Source organism: Larus michahellis, chromosome 6 (assembly GCF_964199755.1).
Source record: "Larus michahellis chromosome 6, bLarMic1.1, whole genome shotgun sequence".
Lineage (NCBI taxonomy): Eukaryota > Metazoa > Chordata > Aves > Charadriiformes > Laridae > Larus > Larus michahellis.
In genome coordinates, this window is record NC_133901.1 from 42,985,873 (window position 1) to 43,008,131 (window position 22,259).

General features: G+C 35.5%; 1 protein-coding gene across 3 annotated transcripts in view; it reads left to right on the plus strand.

Annotated features, from left to right (window-relative positions):
- Window positions 1–22,256, plus strand: part of BMPR1A (bone morphogenetic protein receptor type 1A) — an 86,182-nt gene extending 63,926 nt beyond the window's left edge. For all 3 annotated transcript variants that reach the window (XM_074591045.1, XM_074591047.1, XM_074591046.1), the window contains exons 4-13: window positions 5,765–5,927; window positions 7,861–7,963; window positions 9,483–9,582; window positions 10,651–10,750; window positions 11,609–11,753; window positions 12,501–12,693; window positions 13,082–13,379; window positions 13,990–14,165; window positions 14,940–15,070; window positions 16,116–22,256. In XM_074591045.1, coding sequence (XP_074447146.1) covers window positions 5,765–5,927; window positions 7,861–7,963; window positions 9,483–9,582; window positions 10,651–10,750; window positions 11,609–11,753; window positions 12,501–12,693; window positions 13,082–13,379; window positions 13,990–14,165; window positions 14,940–15,070; window positions 16,116–16,241 — 1,535 coding nt within the window. In that variant the 3' untranslated portion in view covers window positions 16,242–22,256. The remainder of the gene's footprint in view (window positions 1–5,764; window positions 5,928–7,860; window positions 7,964–9,482; window positions 9,583–10,650; window positions 10,751–11,608; window positions 11,754–12,500; window positions 12,694–13,081; window positions 13,380–13,989; window positions 14,166–14,939; window positions 15,071–16,115) is intronic.
- The last annotated feature ends 3 nt before the right edge of the window (window positions 22,257–22,259 follow it).

Sequence of the window (22,259 nt, forward strand, 5' to 3'; positions counted from 1 at the left end):
ATTAAAAGTTAAATTTTAAAATAATTAGTGTTAATATTCGATATTAAAACAGACATTAAAGTTGTCTTTGTCTGTTAGTGAACTGACAAAAATCTGTAGACATTTCACTGTCATACTTGCTTTTATTCAAAGATTTCTTACAGAAAAGGATATTACTTTTTTTTTTACCTTTATACACTTTCTGAATTTCAGGTGAAATAATTACTGAATTTAAACATATAAAGAAATCTGAAATAAAGAAAATATTCTAAAATCTGCAAAAGGAACTTAGAGTTGTTGGAAGCTGATCTATTGCTTGAGGACGATGTAGTTCTGCTTACCAGTGATTTCCCCAATGGCTGCATCTGTCTTTAAATGTCTTTAAAATATTGTCAGCAAACATGTGTTGTTAAATATTTGATTAAAGTTATTTTAATGGATTATTAAAAGGTTATGTATTTCTTTATTATAATGTCAAATTTAGTTTTAAGTAACTTTATTCTTTAAAAATCCATTTAATTTAAATTAGAATGCAGTGTACTTTTTAAAGTAAAATACACGCAAAATTTTCTTGTCTCTGGCTTTTGTATTGAATACATATGAACAGAGAGTAGTCGTCTTCAGAAGTGACTTTTTTGGGAAAGGGAAGTGGGAGCAGAGGCTGGTTGGGAAGGCAGGGACCTTCTGTGTTGAGCACTGGTGTAGCTCCTGGGAGAGCTGGAGGGTGGTAGAGAGAGATTTTAAACAAGTAGTCTGGGAACATGCTGTGATTTTTAGGAACCAGTTCTGCTAGATGGAGCTACGTCTAACATGCCTAGTCCTCAGAGATCACAGGCTTGATATATAAAAATGCACTCTGGGGAGAATTATGGTTAAAATGCCAGACACGAAGCTCACAGAAGCACTTAAGATATTTTCTTTGCACTCATGAAACTGCTTTTTCTGACTTCTTTAAAATTGTTTTGTGTTTTAAGAAAAAGTACTAATACTTTACTCAAGCTGTTATCAGTTATACCGAGATTTAATTCACTTAGCAGTACACATTAAATCATTAGGAAAGCTTGTGATAGGTAGAAAGGTGAAATGTCCTTGTTGGAGTGGATGACTCTGCAGTATCTGCTATGAAGCAAAAGTACTTTAAAACTACCACATAAAAATTTCAAGCTTATGTGTTTTTCATAAGGATGGCCTGTCTAACATAAAGATCTTTGGTACAATTTTTATCTTTTACGAAAAGAGCCCAGCATGGTCAAGCTCTCAGTGTAAGCTGGCCCCAGCAAACAGCTTTAGCATCAGCAGGAAGGCAGATGAAGGTGGTCTTCTGACAAACATTCTCTTTATTAAAAATATTGGGTTTATTGGGTTTTACAGGCTTGGATCAGAATAGCTACAAAGAAATGCGGAGAGTACTGTAATTCTGCTAGGATAAATCCCTTTTAAGGATAATTTAGGCTGGAATAAAAACGTTTTTATGTGGAACATCTATATTAATTATACCATTATGAATTCAGAAAGGTATTGAACAACTTGAATGCTGTAGGCTACTAGTTCTAGCATTGCAGCGTTATTTGTGGAGGTAGAGGGGACACAGTTAAGTAAGAAACCATAGGCATAATTTGACTTCTGTATTTGTCTTCTTTCACTTAACTGTTCTTTGTCTCTGCATTTCTTAATAGAGCTGGGTTTTTGTATGGGTTGTACAAATATTTTCTTAGATCAGAAGACTTAATGAAATTACATATGTATCCTGGCATTGAGTTGCAACCAAGTTAGCTCAGTTTTTAGTGGTTAATAGCACTTCACTGTCACGCGCAGTACCATTTAAAAATTATTCATATTAGTATTTGAAGCCATGCAGTCAAGTAGACTTACTTTTGTAACATAGTGGGTACTGTACTGCTTTAAAATACATTTTATAGTCTTAACTTATTTTCTATGATTGGAAGAAGTAGTTCTTTGAATAATTTATATTTGTGATCATGGTCTGGATGTGATACGTTGGCAGGATTTGATCTTTTTTATTTTAAAAAAATGGTTTATTTTTTAAACAGAAAGCCATTTTAATGCCTTCTTATCTGTAGCAATTGTTCACACTTCTAGAAATCTAAAATTAATGCAGTATGTATGAGACTATGTTGTGATGGGGCAGAGTAAATGACAAACGGGGAACTTGAAGTTCCATCAGCTTATTTCTCTTTATTGTCTTATTCGGTGGTTACGTGAGGGGAATGTTGCAGCTCACACTCACTCTTGATATTTCATTAAATGTTGTAAGTTGGTGTTTTTTTGGAAATGTTGTAAAATACACATTATAGAGCAGTTTGTATGGTAAAGGTTAGACAAACAGGCTGAAACTGGTCCAGGATCTTGAACAAGACCTCCAGCATGTCAGTTTATTTGCTGCTAGTGTATATTATTTTGCCCCACCAGCTTGGTGCAGTTTAGAGATAGAGGGTAGGAAATAATGGCGAAAGGAGCTTTGCTGTGCCTGAAATCCCTGGGTACTATATTTCAGTGCAAACATTTTTCTTTTGAAGCTGTATTAATGCACAGCATTTACACCTTTGAAGGTTATGTAGGATTGGTGTATGTGTGTTTCTTGGCTGCACCGCAGAGCTGACAACTGCATGTGTCATGGAAAAGAAGCCGTTAATTACATCATCAAGTAGTGTAGTGTCACAAGATCCCTCAAACGTGATCCTCCCTTTCTCTGTCCGGCTCCCAGAAGGAAGATAAAGCATTGTGAATGTTTGAGAGGTGGAGCTCAGAGGCTGGGGGATAATGAGAGCACTGGTGCAAGAAGGTCGGGTGGTTCCTGAAGCAAGATGTCATTTAGGCATATCCTTCATCCATTCTTGTTGGTTTACCCAGTATCTATTAACCAGGAAAAACAGCAATGAAACATCCTGTGACCCCATTCAGATCTTGATCTGCCCTCTTAATAGCTCAGGTGAATGGAAGCCAATTCATTTTCCACATTCAACTCCCTTCCCCGTACCTAGCATCTTTAAGATAAACACTAATCTCTCTTGAAATGCTGAGGATGAATTGTAGTACTGCAGTAAAATGTCTAGATGGGGAGCTATTAAAAACTTTCTTCTGAAGTGATCTCAGACTCAGTATTTTACTTTTTTCTTCCTTCCCTGGATACCTAATTAAACTCTTGTTTAATAAGAGTTCTCTTTATGGTCATAGAAAGTAAAAATGCAAGAGGGAAGTGATTTTTTTGTTGTTGTTCTTTTTTTTTTTTTTTTCTTTTCTTTATGACCCCCCATTCTTTGTGCAGTTACCTGTAAGATGAAAGTGGGCTACCATGGAGTATTGTTTCTCTTTCACGTTACAAAGATAATGAAATTGTAGTCTGTTTTTGCATTAAGTAAAAATCTTTCCCTATATAAACTCTACAAAAGGCAAAGATGCTAGTTCTTTGAAAATACAGTTAGCTGTTTCGGGTTTTATTTGGTATGTATTCTTCATAAATCTTGTTATACAATCCTTCATAATAAATTAAGAGAAAAAAATGTATTTCATCTCAGTATAAAAGGTTGGTATACCCATAGTCATGCATCAGTGTTAGTTTACAAAGAATAATACTGTTTTAAAAGATCACAGACCTGCATAGAAATTTTCTTCCTTTTCTTCTGAGTTAGGAGAAGCCTTGCTTTAAGTGCTCCTTGATTTCTCTTCTAACAAATTGAAAAAATGCTGCATTTGGTGCTTAGGGTAGGAAGATGGATGAGTGACTGAGAGATACATCATAAAGTATTCAGACTTTTAACATGTGGAATATCCCTGAAGATAAAGGGTATTTCATAACATTAATTAGGAAAGATACCTTAGTAGTTCAACAATATTAGAAGGAAAGACAGTATTTGTACATATGCAGTGGCATTTCAATATTAAGTAGAATTACCTGTTCTCTGAGCAGGTAAGGGTCTCTTAAATGTGAATACAGACTGTTGCGTAGCATCTGTAGCACAGTATTAAAATGAGCTTTCAGTTTTTGCTGGGAAGAAAATGGTAGAAAGAGAGAGGGGACAGATGGGAGGTGCTGCTATTTCATATGTGCAAAACTCCTTTTGGTTAAATTGGAAATACCTATTGCACACGTAAACTCTGTGTTACTAGCACTGGACCTTCTTGTTAAATGTTCCCAGTACGTACACTGTTAACTCGGGTGTTACTGAAGTACTACTGTTGAAAACTACATTTCAAATAAGACATGGCTAAGTGATTTGAGGGTTTAGGTAAATGGTGCTGTATTTCTTAGGATATACTCTTAATTGTGTCTGAAAAAGGCACAGTGTCCTTACTTTCAGGGAAATGGCTAAATCGGGACAATGCACTGGGTGTACTGTATTAATTGGATAGGGAAACCTTTTTTCAGAATGATAAGATCAAATTTCACAAATACTTAGTCACACATTTGGCTGAATGATATAGTGGATGTTACAATGGAGTGATACAGAGGGTGGTATCTGCACAGGGTCTTGATTAATTTTTTGTGCACATCTTTCAAGCACGTTCAAGCAATGTTCTCGTTACTTCACAGCTAGTGTTCAGTGGGTTTGATAGGAAGCCGCAAAGATCTGTTAAAAGAGACTTGAGTTTCCTGGTCAATTTTTTTTTTTTTCCAATTCTTAGATAAATCAATGTTTTTGTAGTGACTAAAATCTTTTTGAGTGCTACTGAGATATCTCCACTTCTTTAACTGTAACTGAATTTGTAAAAGTTGCTATCAGTCCTAACTGGCTGTTCAGTTGTCTTGCACACTGAGCCTCCCGCAGAGACCTGCTGTAAATTGTGACGGTGCAGGTGACACTCTGTTCACAACTCTTATAGCTTTCTTTGATTCACACTTTGAGGACTTAGAATCAAGAATACTGTTAGATGATGGAAAGGTATTTTCTGTTGGGAAAATTATGCATGATAAAGCTGGAGGAGATGGATGAAGATGTTCTCACCTCATACAGTGGTCACAAAGCATATTTCAAATGAGGCAGATAATGTTCCTAATTTTTTTTTCTGGATGCTCTTTGCTAAGAAGAAAACAAATGGAATTTTTCTTCTGAATGCCTACATTCACAAAAGCACTTTAATAGAACTAGAACAAATGATGCTCAGCTCTCCTCCTGTTAAGAAATTGAGGGCTACTTGGAATGTAATTTAGCCCTATTTTTATTCCCTGAAAGCTCGTTTGTGTGGATGTTCATGTCATTTACTGAAATTTAATTTGCAAACAAGATTTACTTTAGTTCTGTTTTGAACTGCTAATGCATACAGAGATCAAAAAACCCAAGAGATGTTGGAGTTATTACTGCTCTTCTATGAGACTGTGAATCCATAAAAAATTACTTCAGTTCAGAAAATGAGAAAATTGCATATTAAGTATGTTCAGTCATGCATAAAATTATACTGTTGTGGTTATCAAGTGGTCAGCATTTTGGTTTCCTAAACACATGAATGAGAAAGCCTTTCTTCAGAAAATTCTTACCAGTTACATCACTATTTTCTGCCCCACCTCAGAAAGGGAAAATATCCTCTTTCTGTTTACATTGATTATGGTTGGAAGATCTGCTCTTGAGATACAAAATATTTGAGGCAGGTATTTCTAGAATAAAATTATTAGCTCAAATTTCTGCCATAATCTTGGGAGAGGGCGTTCTTACATCTTGTATGATTCAATTATTTGTTAATACAATTATTCTATTGTGTTTTGCCTGTGAAGCTCTTGAACACAGTTATCAGAGATGCAATTTTATTTTTATTTTTTTTAAATGTCCAGGTCAAAATCTACCCAGCATGCTTCATGGCACAGGAATGAAGGCAAATCCTGACCAAAAGAAACAAGCAAATGGAGTAACACTTGCTCCAGAGGACACCTTACCTTTTCTTAAGTGCTACTGCTCAGGACATTGTCCAGATGATGCTATTAATAACACATGCATGTAAGTATTGCGTACAGGATAGAAGAGGCTCTTTGAAGGGGCTCATTTTTGTTCCTGAGAGAGCAAACTATCTGTAGAGTGCTAGCTGAGGTTCTGTCAGGTGATTTGACCATAATTTATTAGAAAGTCACTGGTTCTGTGGAGAGCTGAGCACTAAACCCCAGGGTCATCTGTATGTAAACAATACTGTTTTCACCATACCTTAGAACCGTTTGCTGTCGTTTTGCCCAGCAACTGCTTTGAAGGAATGAGGTTTTAAGTAAACTGTAGCATTTTATAACTGGGTGAGTATTAAATGACCCAAATCTAAACCTTCTGATATGACTACCTGCTTGCTTAGTCTAATGTTTTTTCACCTAGTAGTCAAAAAGTAATGTTACCAACATGGCCATTTACTGAGAATTCTTGTTACGTGTTCATTAGTTGTAGAGTATGAGAGAAAGGCAGGGAAAAAAAAGACAAGCCTCTGAACATGTAAGGGCAGGAGGGTTGTTGTAGCTTTGATAGGCTCAAGAATTCTAAGAGACTTGCGCACTGATAATGTGTTTGCTTAAGATGACTTTTTCGTGTTGTGAAATGTCCCTGTTTTTCTTCTTTTTGCTTCATTTGCAGTTCCATTTTTAAGGCCGTTCTATTTTCTTTCTTAAGAATTAATATAACGATACATAATAAAAAACATATTATTTGCTACTGTAATTTTAGTCTTCACTTCAACACGTAATATTAAGCCTCTCTAAAGCTGTCACTTGACAGATAAAGCAGTTTTTGTGGAACCTAAGAAGGTGGAATAAACACTAGTATAGTTTTAAAATGTAAACACAAGTAGTATTTTGCAAACATAGCTTTGCACCTAGAAAATGTTCAATTGGGATCCAGTATTTTGTCTTTCAGTTCCTTTGGTAGTTATTTTTTGCTTTTTATCGCCCTCTAGTGTCTGTAGTCAGTATTAGCCTTACTAATTTTTTGCCTCTGAACTAGCGGCTGTATAGATGACATTCTGATAATAAAACTGTTAGAAAGTTAATAACACTTATGCAGTGTTGATGGGCAGGGTATTTTAGGGCATTATGCTTCCCAAATCTGCATTTCATTAGCTTCATTTAAATAAAAAAAAAAGGCAAAGAAAAATATTCTGGATTTGTTTTTTTTTAATATCTGCATGGAGGGAATGAATGAACTTTGATTTACTTAATAAAATCTTACTTTTTCAGGTAGTGAAAGCACAGACCTACCATTGTGAATTAATTTGGGATTCCTTACAAATATTGTTGACAATTTCATGTAGGATAGAAACCAAAGCATTTGTATAAAGAGATAGTGGGCAATTGAAGTGCCTTTTTTTTTTTTTTTTTTTTAAATAATGTAATCTATTTGTTGTTGTCAGCTTCAGAAAGTGGGTTTGCGGGTTTGTTTGATTGTTTTGCCCTAAAGGCTGAATATTTGAGAGAGTTTATGTGGGAAAAGTGTAGCTGAGTTTTTGACCTTGAAATAGCCACCTTTCACATACTGGGACTTCTCTTTGAGAGTTTATCATTGCAGTTTCAAGAACAGACACAAGTGACTTTTAATATTTTTTTAAGCTATAAAATTGTAGTCAGTTTAGTCAGATCTTGTAGTCTTTTTTTTAGTCAGATCTTCGATCTTCCACCCCCTCAGTTGTTTCTGAATAACTGTGTATGTGTGGTTGGATACGAGCAGTCCTGAAGGGGGATGAGGAAGCAGACGACAGAATATTCGGGAGAAAACATTCCTACAGTGTTCTGTTTGAAAATACTGTGTGGGTCTTTTGTTCTCAAACTGTATGGTAACCACTATGTTAAAGAGGAATTTAACTAGATATTGTCATTCTGGTATTCTTAATGGGTTTGTGGTCAACTGATGCAGCATATTAAACAAACATCCTGGTAAAGCACAATTGATATGTTTATTCCAGAACTAATGGGCATTGCTTTGCTATCATTGAGGAAGACGAACATGGAGAACCCACGCTTGCTTCTGGCTGCATGAAGTATGAAGGTTCAGACTTCCAGTGCAAGGTAAAAAAAATGAGATATCATTACAAATTTAGATCTCTGTGGAGATTATGTAGGGAAACCATATAAGCAGTTTAAATCTCTGTAGTTTACAACTGCAATCATAGAATTTTGCATGTTGCCACTTACCACTGAGGAGAATGGGACTTGAACAATCATGGGCGATTAGTGACAGAAGGGACACTTAATGGTGTTTGAACAAAGATTGGTATAGAATCTTAGGTTGTTGGAGTTCTCTGCAAGTATCTGTAAGCCACTGACAAAATGAGCGGAGGACATCAACCTTACACTTCTGTCAGCTGATTCCTGAGTTGAAGAGACAACTTTATAGTCAATCTAATTGATCTGCATAGTTTATGTTTCAATGCAGAATTTCTTGATTGTTTTAATTTGGAATTTCCTGTTTTCTTCGGTTGATTTGACAGATGAGCATAATCATACGGAGGTGTCTTCACAGATTACACAAGAGCTTCATTAAAGTTTCATGAACATGTACATGGTTTATCACATCTGCATGTTTTCCTGTCCGACATATAACTTTTTTCCTTTCTAGAAGAGAAACGTATTGTTAATTGCATGAGTATAACTTGCTTTTAATTTAAAGAGGTATAATTAAGTAGACTGCTGTCTTTAGAACTTCTTTATCTATTACCAAAGTTGGAACTGAAAACACACTTAAGAAAGCAGTGATTTGTTTAGAAGACAGGAATATAGCGCTAGCTGAGCAAATGAATATTGCCTTGGAAACTGGATTTTGCTTTTTCTTTTGTCACATTGCTTACATTAAACAAAGCTTTCAGAGATAATCACCAGCCAGGTTGCTGCTTCCCCCCCTCCCCTTTCCAATATGCTGTCACTGGTTTGTATACTCAATTTTAAAATCTCTAGGACTTCAGTTTCTATATAATGTACATGTCAGTAGCACTGGTTTGGGGAAGCACTGTTGACTTCAGTTATAACTGAATGTTTAGGGTTACTGCAAATCAGACTTGAGCTGTCATGGTGACCTCCTGAAATTGTTCTTGTATTTATATTAGTGTCTTACCTTCAGATTAATTTTCATGCCCTTCCATCTTTTATATGTTGTATTGAAGATGTTTTTGAAGCAAACAGTGCTGCTATGATGAGTGCAAGGGAAAAGCTTCTAAAGGGATTTGGGTTTTTTTTGTCTTACGAGCAGTATTTATTTAACATATGACTGGCTGCTTTTGACCAAGCTTAAAAATGTTGCAGTGCATGAAATAGCAACTTAAGTAGGAACCATCTCTTTCTGCGCACCACGTAAAAAAAAGTTCCATGAAAAATAAAAAAATGTGAACATAGAACATATGCATTAGGTGATGCTTGTCTGCCACTGTGAAGTTGTCTCTTACATTAAATAGTAAGGTTGAATTGTTTTGGCTTTTTTTTAATAAAATAGCTTAAACTTTTGTCTGTGCTGTTTTGTATCGGTAGCATCATCTGTCCCCATCCTAGCTGATCATTTCAAAATCTGAATGTTTACTCAATTCTCCTTCAACAGGACTCGCCTAAAGCACAATTGCGACGAACGATTGAGTGCTGTCGGACTGATTTCTGCAATCAGGATTTACAACCAACATTACCACCACTTGATAGTACAGGTAAACAGCTCCTAGATGTTCACACTGCTACTAATAAATGCTACTTGGATTCTGTTCGTCCTGATGAACAGATAAAAATAAGGAGAAAACGTAACTGTAGTATTGCAGAGATCTGGTTTTTCCTTACTAAGTAATTTTGATATGAAGCTCTGTACTACACGTCATACTCTCTTTCCAGTGTTCCTTTGCTGCCACTTCCAAGTTAATCTTTTCCTCCAGCCTCTCATGGTATTTTTATTTTCATACTCAGTTTGCTCATATCTTGATTTGCATGTGATCTTTTGATCTGTTCTTATTCTGTTTCCACAACCTGCTCTCGTATTAAAATTATTTTCTTGAGCTCTGCTGTGCCTTTGCCATGATGAATGTATCTTAAAAAAGTATTCTGACATTATTAACTATTATCTACTTTAAGTTCATTCTCTTCTTTCTGTTGCTTCCAGTGAAAAGAGTTTATATTTTCATGCACTTACTCATTCATTACTAGTCAAGTTGTACTGGTTTAAGTGTTGGTTAATACCTTCTCAGAATCTTACTGCTGTAAATCCTTCATTACTATTTCTAAGAACTAACAAGAGTCAACCAAACCCAACAACTCCAAAATCTCAAGTTAAATCCTTTTTTTTTTGTCATGGCACAAATGACATTATCTCTACTTTCCTGATGTAAATACTTACTTTGATACTAAAATACCATAAATTTTGTGTAACTTCGTATGAACTGATATGTTACATGCACCAGCTGTCATGCTCCTTTCTGACGTTTTGCAAGACATCCTGTCGCAGAATCACAGACTGGTTGAGGGTTGGACAGAACCTCTGGAGATCATCTGGTCCAGCCCCCCTGCTCAAGCAGGACAACCTAGAGTCAGTTACACAGGACCATCTCTGGAGAGCTTTTGAATATCGTCAAGGAGGGAGATGCCATGGCCTCCTTAGGCAGTGTGTTTTGGTGCTTGATCACCCTCGCAGTAAAGAAGTATTTCCTGATGTTTAGACAAAACCTCCCGTGTTTCAGTTGTTTAATTAATAGACTTTGGAAAATTAACTTTTTTTTCTTTTTAAATAGATGGACTTTTTGATGGCAGCATTCGTTGGATGGCAGTGCTGATTTCTATGGCAGTCTGCATAATTGTCATGATCATCTTATTTAGCTGCTTTTGTTACAAGTAAGGAAAGCGCTTTTTTAATTGGCAACGTTTTTAATTTCCCCAAAGAGTGTGAACAGTTATTTTGTAAATGTACTCAGTTAATCATATGTATTTCTGACAAAAATATACCGGAAGTGAAACTGTTGTAACTTAATTTCACATTTCTGTGGATAGCAGTTTGCATTGCTAGGTAACATGAAATCTCTGCAGCATAGACTTTAAGTGAATTTGATCCTTTCCTCTGGCTACAAAGTGTTTACAGTTTTCTAAGTTACATGTAACTTTGATGCTATAGCATCCAGTAAATGGGATTATCTTAATGCTTTTTATGTTTTTGGATCTTCAGTCACTTTTGATTGTTAAATTCCCTCTATTTCTGAGATTTACCTTTGTGAAGTGCTTTTGCAAACCTAAAGTGACGTATAACTTTTCCTTTTTCTGCTGTGTTTCAAAACAGCTGAGCTATGGCAATTCATGCAGGTGCAGTTTAAGAGATGATGCCTGCTGCTGTCAGCTCCAGTCCTGTGCTGGAGAGATGATTGTTGTTCTAGCAATTTCGGTAGAAACGTGCACGTGCCAGCCTCATCTGCTGTGGTCCAAGGTTCAGTTTGTTAGTTTAAACCAAAACCAGCGATGTTATGCTAGTAACGCTGGTGGTGAGCTGTGTATTAAAAATGCTGGGTTTCTGCCTGACTCATAATAAACTGATGTGCCTCTACATGCGTTACAACAACTTCTTAATACTAAAAAACTATGTAAGTTACATTTCTGAAAAAAAAGGTACAGTAAAAAAAAAAAAATTGCCTAGCTCAATTTACAACATATATTGAAGAGTGTTTTGGAGTTGAGCTTCACTTCTCCTGTTATTTTTTGCAGGCATTACTGTAAGTCAATGGCAAAGAGACACTGTTATAATCGTGACCTGGAACAAGATGAAGCATTTATTCCAGCTGGGGAGTCATTAAAAGACCTTATTGACCAGTCACAGAGTTCTGGGAGTGGATCAGGACTACCGTTGTTGGTAAATCAGAAACTAGTATTTTTTTCTTCACTGAACTTCTCTCCATCAAATACAAAGTTTGGTTTGTACCTATAGCGTAGAACAAAGCAGTTTATCCATACAGTATGTTCATTATTTTATATAAAATTACTGTGAAAGACACAGTACAAGCTAAACATGTACAAAAGCCGTTCTTACACGTAAATAAAATGAAGTGCAAAATTAGATTATATTTTGGAAAATCTGTTGGCATCAGCAAAATTTAAAGAAAAATCAGAGCTTACGGACATAAAGATAAAAATGCAATGAATTGAGTATCGAATTCAGCAAACTCCAAGGTATTTCTTTTCTTAGTATTTGCTGTCTGATAAAATAGATTTGTTTTTTATTTGCCGAATCATAATTTTTGATTCACCTTCCTATATAATACTTGCATAAAAATTAGCCAGTGAGACAGATGACTGTAATTCTTTATAAAATAGAAACAACTAGAATGCAGGAGAATGCATCTGAATTCAATAAGAAGTTGAGCTGATTTAATCTTTAGGGGTTTGTTATACAACTCTTCCTTGGAGGCAGCTATAATGAGTTTGCAATGGGAATAACGGAAAAATAATATAGACAAATTTTACAATGGGATCAAAATTCAAAGCAATCCAAGCTTGAGAGCTAGCTTGTCCAGGTGCTTTTGGTTAATCGTTGGGTTTCCCTCTTCCACCTTCCCCTCATTTTTTTTCTTTCTTTTTTTTTTTTTTTTTCCTTCCCTAGGTTCAGCGCACTATTGCCAAACAAATTCAGATGGTGAGGCAAGTTGGAAAAGGACGATATGGTGAAGTGTGGATGGGTAAATGGAGGGGTGAAAAAGTTGCAGTGAAAGTGTTTTTCACCACAGAAGAAGCCAGTTGGTTCCGAGAAACAGAGATTTACCAAACTGTTTTAATGCGTCACGAAAACATCCTTGGTAAGGAAGCAGCACGTTGTTTGGCTACTGGAGGGCTTGTGTGAAGATGAAGGAGGAGGAGTTCTTAGTGGGTGGCTTGAGGGGTATGTGGTGGCTTCTGTGGAATGATCAGATGGGTGTCCCGTAATGTATGCTAATAAAATATTATTAAAAGGGTAGAATCTTGCTGCTCTTGGTTGCAAACGTGCCTGCAATCTTTTTGCTGGAAGACTGGAACGGTAACTTCATGCGTAGTTGAAATCTGAGCTTTACATTATTAGTTTTCATAAAGGTAACAGGTATCTTATGATACACTCCAAGACAATATAGCTTTAGGAGCTCTTACTAAATCTGTTGTATAAAAAAATTGTGTACAAATAAATTGTAACTTTGTTTTTATATTTCATAGGTTTCATAGCTGCAGATATTAAAGGCACTGGCTCCTGGACACAGCTTTACTTGATTACAGATTACCATGAAAATGGATCATTGTATGATTTTCTGAAATGCACCACGCTAGACAACAGGGCTCTCCTCAAACTGGCGTATTCTGCTGCATGTGGCCTGTGCCATCTACACACAGAAATTTATGGGACACAAGGCAAGCCTGCTATTGCACACAGGGACCTGAAGAGTAAAAACATCTTGATAAAGAAAAATGGAACCTGCTGCATTGCTGACTTGGGTCTTGCAGTCAAGTTTAACAGGTAGATGAACAAACCCTCTGTAATGGGAAAACTTTTGTGTTTTGTTTGGGTTTTTTTAATGCGCCAGATGTCAAATTTGTAAGGAAGACGGAGTAATTTGATTGCATGCTTTCAGTTTTTTTCATTTTTGAGAGTAAAATGCTGCTGTTCCTTTGAATGCTGGTAAGCATCAAGATGAAAATAAGTTAAGAGAACAATGAAATGACTCTTGTGGAAAATAAAAGTAGCTTTGTAAAGAAAAGGAAGAGGAGGCTAATCATTTGTCACTCAAAACTGGCCTTTCATAATAGTTACTATAATGTAGTTTCATTATAGATTAACTCATAGAAAATCTGAACAGTGTAAAGGGAGTTGAAACTTAATTGAAAAAGTAATGCTACAATAGTATTATAGAATACTTTTTTAGGTTCAATGGAGCCAAAGAATTGTCTTTTGCTGCAATAGAGCCTGAAAGAAAACATAAGCCTAAGTGTAGTATTGAGAGGGAAAGAAAATAAAGAATTTGATTTGTAAAAGGGACCTTTGCAGTGTAATGGTTGCATCATACAGGATTTCATACAGTGTCTTGTAATAGTCCGAAATTCACTAACTTCTTAATATTTTCATATAGTGACACAAACGAAGTTGATGTTCCCTTGAATACTAGAGTGGGAACAAAACGTTACATGGCTCCAGAGGTCCTAGATGAAAGCCTGAATAAAAACCATTTCCAGCCATACATCATGGCTGACATCTACAGTTTTGGGCTGATCATTTGGGAAATGGCTCGGCGCTGCGTCACAGGAGGTAAACTTTTAAATATTCGGTATAAAATCTTCCAGGCCCTTGTCTCACTTTAACAATACTTCTCCAGGAAATAATATAACAAGCCTGCTATATCAACAGGCTTGCATTCTTTAAATGCAGTAGTAACAGTCTGTCCAGACCACAGCTTGAAAAATCACTGAACTTTTTGATTGTTACACTTGAGCATTTCAAGCTTTTTTTCCTCGTTGAAACAGCAGAGTGACTGGTCTAGGAGAAATAGTGGGATGCAGATATATTTCACTCTCTATTATTAATAAAACTTTTAAAATGTAATTGATAAGGTATTATTCTTCTGTTATACTTTCTTGCCTTTCTGATGTAATTCGGTTTTCTCCTTACACGTATTTTTGTGATTTGTCCTTCCTTTTCTTTCACTCTTCTTTTGTGACCTTATAGATCTTTACTTGTATTCTCTTCTTCTTCCATCTTACACTTTCCCTCTGTTTCTTTGTAGCATGTGGTAGATTAGAAGATGTCAAACTCTACATTGAGTATCAAAGTCAAAGGGGCTGCAAGGAATTCTTGTAGCTATTAAACTTAATATTCATAATATTGGAGTTTTTCTGGGAAATGTCTGATTGTTATAGTGAAATTTTCAGATTTTCATCACATACAACACTGTGCTGGGTTTGCCTTGACGCAAAACTGAGTTAACTTTTGCTCCTGGCTAAGGAAATCTCAGAGTAGATATATAGATTATTTTTTTTTATTATTTTTTTGTAATGGTTCGTGATCTTTCATAATTATCTCCAGGTATTGTTGAAGAGTATCAGTTGCCATATTATGACATGGTGCCAAATGATCCATCCTATGAGGACATGAGAGAAGTGGTGTGTGTCAAACGCCTCCGCCCAGTAGTATCGAATAGATGGAATAGTGATGAAGTGAGTATGCTCAAAGGAAAAATTAGTTCAGTTTGTTCACTAGTATGGAAGGGTATTTTAGTTTAATAAATACTGAAACATTGTTAAATAGGGACTACGTTCAGCCATTCTGATATTTTGAAAACCTCACAGCAACAACAGGAGAAAGATATGTTTGAAGTCAACTCAAAATACTGTCTTTTTTTAATGTATCTTTTCAGTAATCTAAGGGGATTATATCTTTACGCAGCATTGAAGTGTATGAATACTGCTCTGGGATCTTCTTTTTAGTCAGCAGAATATTTTTCAGAGTTTTGATTGGAGCTAAAACTTAAATGAGTTTTTAATGGGTTTTATTAGTCTTAATGTATATAGCATATTGGCTTGTCACTTAAGGTGTTTCATGGAATACGAAACAATTTCTTTGTGTTTGTAGATTTCCTCTTTTTTTCTTTTTTACTGTACATTCCAGGGCAACTATGCTGTAACTAAAATATTAAAATTAAGCATGCTTGAATACAGTAACTAAGATGTAACTATTTCACATAGCAAGCTAGATATGCCATATCCTTTTTTCCCCAAATTCTTGATTTCTTTTCGGATTTCCCAATTTTTTCCATATTATTTTTTGACTGCTGAAAGAACTTTTGTCGTATCTTCGTTTTCAGTGGGAAAAGTTCTCCACAGTTTTTCTGACATATATATGGACATTTTTCTACTTATTGCTACCGGTTTTGTACTGCTGTTCTTGAGTTGTAATGATAAGTTCTGGTAACGCTTCTTTGTGAAACTAAAGAAACGCTTCAGTTAGTGCCAGCTACTGTAATACCAGGCAGTGAAGGGGAGGAAACAGAAGGAGTGGGACATGGTTGCTGGTGGGGTGTTTTGGGTTTTTTTCAGTTGATGTATTTATAATAGTTCTCTGTCAGCAATTTTGGAGAAAATGTAGAAGTTGCACATTTGTACTTCAGAGTTCTATAATTTGGGCTTGGCAGCAAACCAAAAGTATACACCTCTCAGGACTGTCACTTGTTACAATACTGTTCCCTTGTTTCTTATTTTACAGTGTTTAAGAGCAATATTGAAATTGATGTCTGAATGCTGGGCTCATAATCCTGCCTCACGGCTCACTGCCTTGAGGATCAAGAAGACGCTTGCCAAGATGGTGGAGTCACAAGATGTAAAGATTTGACATAGTAAACAGACATGGGAGAGCAAAGGTGGACTCCTAGATCTTTTCACTCAAAAATGGGTGAGACCTATGTGGAAAGAGGAAATAACTGAGATTCAGTGTATTTTCTCAGCACATTTCTACAGGCTGCTAATCAAATCTTTCAGTACTTCATAGACTGTGATACTGAGAGCATCTGTACGCTACATGCTACGTATATGGACAGCCTTGATAAAATACACATTTTGTTTTTGTTTGAGCTGCATTGAGACTTCAGTCATACTTAGTGAGTCTCCAGTAAAACTCTGGGTACTGAATTGAATGTTCAGATTACAGTGCTTTCTGTGAAAGCCTAACAAGCTATATGGATTCAACAGAGATGGAGAATATAAGCTTTTTTTTGCCTTCTACCTGATAAAACCTAGTCAATCCATGCAAGTTTTTGTGAAACAGCCTGTACGTTATGAATCTGTTTGTGATACTACTCAGTTTAACAGTTCCTTATGCCTTTATGTGTGTGCCAGGATTATTTTGCTGTCATTTGGAATAGATAAGAAACCATTTAAATGAACAAAGTTTTATGGTCAGGGCTCTGCATTTTGTGCCTTCACAATCAGAGATTTGCTACAGAATTTACTCCTTGCCATTAAGTTATCTTCCAGAATCTCAGTTTTAATTTTATTTCTATTCTTGGTTTGGTCACAAGGAGAACTGTAAAAATGTGAACCATTAACATATTAAGGAATGCCTGCCTGAGTCTGTAGAGAGCTTGAAACAATCTTTTTTAGACATATAGACTGCCTTGGTCATCTCACTTACAGTCTAGTCAGCTCCGTAATTGGCAAATTTGGCATATTTTTCACAGTGCCACATACAACCAGTGTTTTCGCTGTAGAATACTTAACATCTCAACAGAAAGACCATCGATGACGTGTTTTGCCTTTCTACTTTATTGGGACTCACTGGTAGGTGTCTGCAATGCTCTGAACTTTTTTCCATACAGGAAGGAATCGGTCAGCTGTAGGAGCGTGCTTGTTCATCATCTGACAAAACCAGGCAGAAGATGAGTTTTGAAAGGCTTGAGAACAAGTCTAGTTTACAGACACAACAGAGGGAAGGCAGGAGACGCAGGCCAGGCACTTGGAAGGTTAGAGAATACAGTCAAAGTCAAGGCCAGGAGAACTGAGTATGTGAACTGTTGAAGATAATATCCACAACGTGCAGGAGATTTTGAGCTGGCTTGTCCCGATGTACATGTGGGAGGCTACATCTGTGGGCCACTTAGTGGACAGCTGCAAAACGCAAGATTTGAGACAAGGTAAATCAGTGGGTGTTTTAAGTTTTACTTAGGCACGTTTGAGAGGAATGGCATTGAAAGATAATCCATGCAGATAAAGTAAGTCAACATAATTGCAAAATTTAGTCCTATTGTGCCAACTATTTGGCATGCACAAGAAATTGTAGTTCCCTCCTTTTCTTCACAGATCCAGACAAGTTGATTAAAAACCAGAACCCCTCCATAAGGTTACTGTAAAGGCAGAATTACTGATTTATAACTCTTTTGGCACTTCTACTTTGAAGTTAGAAAATAGTACTATAACTCCAGTTGAAGCTTCAAATGCGTGAATCATCGGAAGAATGAACACACAGTATTGGAACCATTGAACTTATTTGATAATTTAAGTGCCTATAACTTTGTACTGTAAATCTTGTTCTAGATAACTTTAAAAAGGGAAGTTATTTATATGGTGTGTTTTGTGCTTTAGTGAACAAAAAACCACTTAGTCCTAGGTACATGTGTACAATTATATACATGCACACACACACACGCCATAGTTGAGATTTGAAGAAAAAAGTTAGGAATAATAGGAATAATATTAAAAATGATGAAAAAATGTTAAAACTTCAGATTGATTTATGCCAGATTTTTGTTGTCTTAAAATATGTACATGGAGATTGTTTTGATATGTGTTTAAATTTCCCTTGAAAATACAACTGATAGAAAACAATGTAATACAGAACTAAAGTGATTTGTGAACAATTACAACTTTCTAACATGTTATTTTTTTGTTCTTATTCTGTAGTTCACATAATGTAAATGGTCAGGCAAAAGATTGCAGTATTTTTATTTTCTATTGTGATGTACAGACTTTATTTAACAGTTCTACATATTTTATAGAAAACTAGCTATTTCGAGGGACATGTCTTTTTTTAAAAAAAATAAAGTCATTACTTTTGTTCAGTAATGTCTTTAAGTATTAATACGTATTCTCACAGAAAAGTTCATAGGCGTGTCAGCCATGATTTTAACTTATTTGAAAACAGCAAGAGATATATGATATTTTGCCACAATTCTCATGATAAAGGACTTTTTAAAAGAAAATTTCTCCGTCCATTGCCAAGAAATGTGTGATGAGTTTGAAATTGTTACTCATGTCTTCGCACATAATTTTTGCACAGGTAGTTGGAAAATATTTGGTATGAGCCAAAAAAAGTAAGAGTTAAGCTTTTCTTTTTTTACCCCCTTCTCTAGGATTTTTATCGATAAGAAGGAAAAATGTTTGTGTAAATACCCTGCTAGCTTGAACTTTCAGAGCATGGAGGTCTATTTAAATTAACCCATTCCTATTTAGAATATTTTTTTTGTTTCTTCTAGAAGTTGCCACAAAATTATTAACTGTAAACTTGTTTTATGAATTTTTTAATTCATTTTTTCCCAAGTCTTCAGGAAGCCATTGCTGGAAGTGTGAATTCCGATAGTTTTTAATTATCCACATAATTTCTCCTCCATTGTTTAGGCATTTTCAAGGCAATAGGATGGTGATCTTTGGTAGACATCTTAAGACTTGAATTGATTTACACATTCACTTTAATGCAGAAGATGTGAGCTGACTGCTACGAAGATGGTCTTTGAGGGAAAAAACCCTTAATTTTTCAGCATTTCAGTTACTAGCTTCATACTCGGACGTATCATGCATGTGCAGTTGTCATGGTCCTGAACAGGAGCTGCTAGATCTTTAGCATTCCGTGATTCCCCGATATTCCCAAAAATGTTACTGCTAAAGGACCTGGTTACATAAAGCACTTGAGCACGAATGTACATTCCATGCAAAGTCATTCACTCTTTGGAGCCTAAGTGTGTCTATACTGATATTTTAGCAATCATTTGGAAAAAAATCTTTGCTTAAAGTTAGCCCATTAATTTTTACGTAATTAAGCATCCTTAGTGCAAATTCTAAAGCTAAGTTGTTGCTTTATGCAGAACTGTGGAGTTCGGAAGCCTTTAAGGTCAGGGAGGGGTAATAGGATTCTTCTGTTGGAGTATGATTAGTCTCATTTGCGTCAAAATTTTAAGCATTTGTCGTCCAAAAAAATTATCACCCAAAACTGGCAAATGTGTTTTCATTCTATTTTTTTTAATATAAAAATCAGAAGTGTGGAAAATATCTTCGGGAGTCTCAAGATTGTGCCTTGGAAGTTCTTAAACATTCACATATGGAGGGGTTTTATTTATTTATTTGTTTATTTAACCCGCTCCATGTGATTTCAGTTAAGTGGAAAATAATTGGAGTCGCTTATATAATTCTTACTGTTACAGCAACTGAAAGGAAAGTTTCTGTGTTCCTGGTTAACTTGTGAATTCCACAAGAAACATGGTAGTCCTACAGAAAAATGTAGGCTTACATTTTGAGTTTATGCCGAGTTTTACTCAATATGTAATTTTTCCTGAGTTTTACTCAAGAAACTGACATTTTTCCCCTATCTCTGTCACTTTTCCCCAATTATTTTCTTAGTCTATTTTGAGGTATTGAATAAAATATAAAATCAATATTTTAAGTTACCTCCATAGTAGTCTAGAATCAAATTTTAGATCTTGATCTAATTGACCGTTTGAATGTGTTTATAAAACAAATCATTTGGATACATTTCATCTACTCTGCCTTCATAGACTGTATTTTAACGGTCTAAAATGTTCGAAAAGCAAAGATACTGAGTTAAAAAGCATTCTTTGGCTACTGCAGATGGTTTTAAAGGGAAGTTACCTGCTTATCGTCTTCAACTGTTAAGAATGATTTAGCACTTCCTCATTCTTCTGTCAGTGCCTGTGGAGTCAAGTCTTTCTCCTGTGCCCATGATCTTTATTGCAAATAGGGGTGATGTCTAAAAATGGCTGGCAATGTTGCACAATACAGTGCTTTATGGAGCCATGGTGTATTAGCCTTGGTTGGTATTGCAGAAGTGGAGTGCACATTACTTCTAATTTTTGAACGAATCTCATGTACTTGTTGCTTTGTAATATTTTGCCTTTGAATGCAATTACAGAAGCCCACATCATGTAGTGACATTTGTGCTCTGACATGCCGTGCCCAAAATGAAATGTACTATATTGTATACAAGAAGAATAAATAACATTGTAGTTAACCTAGAGAAGATGTAAATAAAATATGAAAGAAGAGTGGAACGAGACAAATGGTCACACTCTTGTGTGTGTTATATGCCAGAAGTGTAGAATACTCCTTTAAAAATGTAACACACTAATGTATTTTGTACAGCATCTGCTTTAGAAGGTGCCTTATTGAGTTTACCATGAATTGCTTGTTCTGTACACAAATTATGTCCAATGTATCATTTTTAAGTAAATAACCTTATTTTAGTACACATTAGTTATGTGTTTTGTTACTATAAGATTCTGCCTTAAAAATGTAATGACTTGGAAATCGTAATACTGTAACTAAATAATTCCCTACTTTTTAATACCTCGTTTATGTTTTTTTTCCCCACAGTCTTTGAATAAGTTGTTAATGATCACTTTTATTGTTCAGTGGTGTTCAGAATTATTTGGTGCTCTATGAGTTCAGGCTCTGTATTCCTTGGACAAAATTTGGGCACAACAGTAAAACCAATGTTTCCTTCTTCTGATTTTCATCGCTGGTTTATAGCAAAGCCAGAAGCAAGTCAAAATTGAGTAGTACTTTTACTTGAGCATATCCTGGTTCACTACACGTTGGTTTTATCCATATAAATTTGCTTCAAGCTCTTCAAGTAAAAAAAGAAAAAATAAAGGGGTGGGAGGATTCTGTAATTGGTATTTGTTCCTTCTGTATGCAACATTCTTTTTGTGTAGTGATATCCAAGTTAAGAGGTTTGAGCTAATATACTTAGGTACTCTTGGTTATAAAATTATACAGGTGCTTATGTATAGCCTGCTAAATTCACTCTGGTTTTTATGATTCAAGCAAATGAAGACCAATCAAGGGGATATCGCATCTGTGAGTACACAACTATATAAAATCTCAGAATTTGTTTTCTCATTGCAGAAATGTATCGGCTGCTACTCTTGTTAGAGTTCACTTTTAGTTTGCAAGCAGGAAGAAGTTAAGATCAATTTCTATTCTCTTTTTGCTGTTGTTCAGAAATAATCTTGGCTTTAAAGATAGGCTTATTTACAGTAGCTAGAAAGTGTTGATATGTGAACATCATGTAAGCTGTTCTCAGTACATTATAAAGATAATTATAACACTTTTTTATGTAAATTCCAGTATTAAATTTTGCATTAGAGTTCTGGAAGGTATAGTTGAAGACTATGTAGTTTTAAACCTTTTTTCCCTCAATACGCAATACCAGGAAATTAAACTATTGTGTAGTTTGTGGAATATCTTCACTAATTACACTGATAATGGTTAGATTGAAAACTGGGATTTTTACATTAGCATTACAGCAGGACATAATGAAAATACTGTGGGTAACTGAAACTTTTTGCACCAGTCTTTTTGTCGAGCGCTTAATTTTTTCCCCCACCAGTGTTGCTTCTTAAAGTGACCACAGGATGGTGCTATAGCCTAAAGACATGAAGATCCTTTTCAAAAAACTTGGGGGTTTTGATAAATGAAAATAAATTCTACTGCCTGCTAATAATAAACATCAAAATGTTTGTGTATGATTATTTTTGACCTCTATATAAAAACATGTTATCGATGAGCTTGCATCAGTCTTTAAGAACTGAAAGAGACATATCCAGTGACATGTCTAAAAAAATCC